This window comes from Gracilinanus agilis, unplaced genomic scaffold, assembly GCF_016433145.1.
Source record: "Gracilinanus agilis isolate LMUSP501 unplaced genomic scaffold, AgileGrace unplaced_scaffold50489, whole genome shotgun sequence".
In the NCBI taxonomy this organism is placed as follows: domain Eukaryota; kingdom Metazoa; phylum Chordata; class Mammalia; order Didelphimorphia; family Didelphidae; genus Gracilinanus; species Gracilinanus agilis.
The window spans coordinates 1-3230 of record NW_025385231.1 but is presented as its reverse complement, the minus strand read 5'-3'; the positions used below and the strand labels follow the sequence as shown (position 1 = coordinate 3230).

Below are 3230 nucleotides of genomic sequence, written 5' to 3'. Positions count from 1 at the left end.
AAGCCTAAATCTTTGGGGAGAATTGGAAGAGTAGCTGATGAGACAGGCATAGATAATTTTAAATTATCTTTTTTAAATTAATAGATTAATAATATTATTATTATTAATAAATAAATGAAAAATAAAACAATAATAAATAGATTAAAGATAGGGAAAAAAGGCATTAGGTGAAGCAGTTTATAAAGTCAGGCCAGAAGATGGGAGGTCCTGGGTTCAAATACTGCCTCAGATTTTCCTGGCTAAGTGACCTGAGACAAGTCACTTAACCCCAGTGGGCTTGTCCTTATCACTCTTCTATCTTGGAAATGAAACTTAGTATTGATTCTGAGGCAGAAGGTAAGAGTTTTTTTGATAAGAAAAGAAAAAAGAAACAATCTTGCTCTCTGTGGGTGCAGTGCATAGCAAGGACAATGTAGCAAAGAGGAACCTGTAAATATGGTACTGGTGAAGAGACAGAAGGGAGGATCAGTGGAATAGACTTGGGGTAAGTGATCTCAGCAAGACAGTCTATGATAAGCCCAAAGATTCCAGCTTTGGGGACAAAAACTGGGAAAATTGGAAAACAATATGGGAGAGATTAGGTCTAGATCAACATCTCACATCCTATACCAAGATAAATTCAGAATGGGTGAATGACTTGAATATAAAGAAGGAAACTAAGTAAATTAGGGGAGCACAGAATAGTATATTTGTCAGATCTCTGGAAAAGGAAAGATTTTAAAACCAAGCAAGAGTTAGAAAAAATTACAAAATGTAAAATAAATAATATTGATTACATTAAACTAAAAAGTTTTTGTACAAACAAAACCAATGCTACCAAAATTAGAAAGGAAGCAATAAATTGGGGAAAAAATCTTTATTACAAAAAACTCTGACAAAGGTCTAATTACTCAAATATATGAGGAGCTAAATCAATTGTACAAAAAAATCAAGCCATTCCCCAATTGATAAATGGGCAAGGGACATGAATAGGCAATTTTCAGATAAAGAAATCAAAACTATAAAAAACACATGAAAAAGTGTTCCAAATCTCTTATAATTAGAGAAATTCACATCAAAACAACTCTGAGGTACCATCTCACACCTAGTAGATTAGCTAACATGACAGCAAAGGAAAATGGTGAATGTTGGAGGGGATGTGGCAAGATTGGGTCATTGATTCATTGCCGGTGGAGTTGTGAATTGATCCAACCATTCTGGAAAGTAATTTGGAACTATGCTCAAAGGGCTTTAAAAGACTATCTGCCTTTTGATCCAATCATACCACTGCTTGGTTTATACCCCAAAGATATAGAAAGGGAAAAGTCTTGTACAAAAATATTTATAGCCATCCTCTTTGTAGTGGCAGAAAATTGGAAAATGAGGAGATGCCCCTCGATTGGGGAATGGCTGAACAAATTGTGGTATCTGTTGGTGACTGAATACAATTGTGCTCAAAGGAATAAAGAACTGGAGAAATTCCATGTGAACAGGAATGATCTCCAGGAATTGATGTAGAGTGAAAGGAGCAGAGCCAGGACAACATTGTACACAGAGACTGATACACTGTGGTACAGTCAAACATAATGGACTTCTCTACTAGCTGCAATGAAAAGATCCAGAGCAAGGCTGAGGGACTTATGAGAAAGAAAACTTGCCACATTCAGAGGAAGAACTGTGGAAGGAGAAACACAAAAGAAAAACAATTGCTTGAACACATGGGCTGATGGGGATATTATTGGGGATGTAGACACTAAACGATAACTCTAGTCCAACTATCAATAATATGGAATTAGGTCTTAATCAACGATACGTGTAAAAGTCAGTGGAATTGAGTGTCGGCCACAAGAGGTGGGAGGGTTGGGGGAGAGGAAAAGAACATGAAACATGTAACTATGGGAAAATATTAAAAATTTTTTTTAATTTTAAAAATTAAAAAAAAAAAAAGAGGAACCTGTGAAGGGTTATTTGTGGAAAGCTCAGGTGGAAGCTTGCTTTCTCCTGTCTTCTTCTTCTCCAGGGGGTGGTTCTGGGCTGCTACTTTGGGCCTGCGGCTCTCTACATCTGGGCCGTGGGGATCCTGGCTGCAGGACAGAGCTCTACCATGACAGGGACCTATTCTGGCCAGTTTGTCATGGAGGTATGTGCTGCTCCCAGTGGATTGGGAGGGAGGTGGGAGGTGAAGGGGGGATGATCCCAGCTCTCATCTCTTCCCTCCCTCATCCTCATGTGGCTCTGATTCAGCCACGATGAGAGTCAGGCCCTCATTCCTCCCCCAGGGATTCCTGAATCTAAGGTGGTCACGGTTTGCCCGAGTGATTCTGACTCGGTCCATCGCCATCGTCCCAACTCTGCTGGTCTCAGCCTTCCACGATGTGGAGCACCTGACAGGGATGAATGACTTCCTGAATGTGCTGCAGAGCTTACAGGTAAGCAGGCAACCTCGGGGGGCACCAGGGCCCAGGAGACCCCCGAGGTTGGCTGGGTAATGTGGACAAGGAGGAATGATGGAGCCTCTGCAGGACCCTGTCTGCAGGGTGGCCTTTTTGATGTGCTCTTCCTCCCTCTGGGCTTCAGTTTCTTTAGCTGTTAAGTGGGCATCGTAATACTTAGACACTGCCTCAGAAGCTTCTTTTATTTATTTTTTTTTAAACCCTTAATTTCTGTGTATTGGCTCGTAGGAGGAAGAGTGGTAAGGGTGGGCAATGGGGGTCAAGTGACTTGCCCAGAGTCACACAGCCGGGAAGTGTCTGAGGCTGGATTTGAACCCAGGAACTCCCATCTTTAGACCTGACTCTCAATCCACTGAGCTACAGAGGCTTCTTTTAAAAATATATTAAGGGGGCAGCTGGGTTGCTCAGTGGATAAAGCTAGGCCTAGAGATGAGAAATCCTGGGCTCAACTCTGGCTTCAGACACTTTCTAACCATGTGACCCTGGGCAAGTCACTGAACCCCCATTGCCTAGTTCTTCTGCCTCAGAACCAGTACCCAGTGTTGATCCTAAGACTGAGGGTCAGGGATATAATAAATAAAGATTTTTGAGACCTTTAGCTCTTTTTACCTTCTCTCGGGTTCTGACTCTCCTAACAAAGAAGGAAAACCAAAGCAGCCATCAGTTAGGGATCATCAGAGCTGGCCATGTAGGTGGTTTTGAACACAGAATTTGTCATTAAGGAGGGGGTCCCGCCATTCTCAGAGCTGCAGAGCAGACGCTGGAACGAGCAGCCAGGCCCAGCCAGTGAGGGACCAA

The 3230-nt window shown here is 42.1% G+C and overlaps 1 protein-coding gene across 1 annotated transcript; it reads left to right on the top strand.

Annotated features, from left to right (window-relative positions):
- Positions 1-1999: 1999 nt before the first annotated feature.
- Positions 2000-2408, top strand: LOC123255716 (natural resistance-associated macrophage protein 2-like; the record flags this gene model as incomplete). The annotated part of the gene is made up of 2 exons (XM_044684462.1): positions 2000-2119; positions 2259-2408. Coding segments are annotated over 2 exons (270 nt in total), but the record flags the coding sequence as incomplete, so codon positions are not given.
- Between the last annotated feature and the right edge of the window lie 822 nt (positions 2409-3230).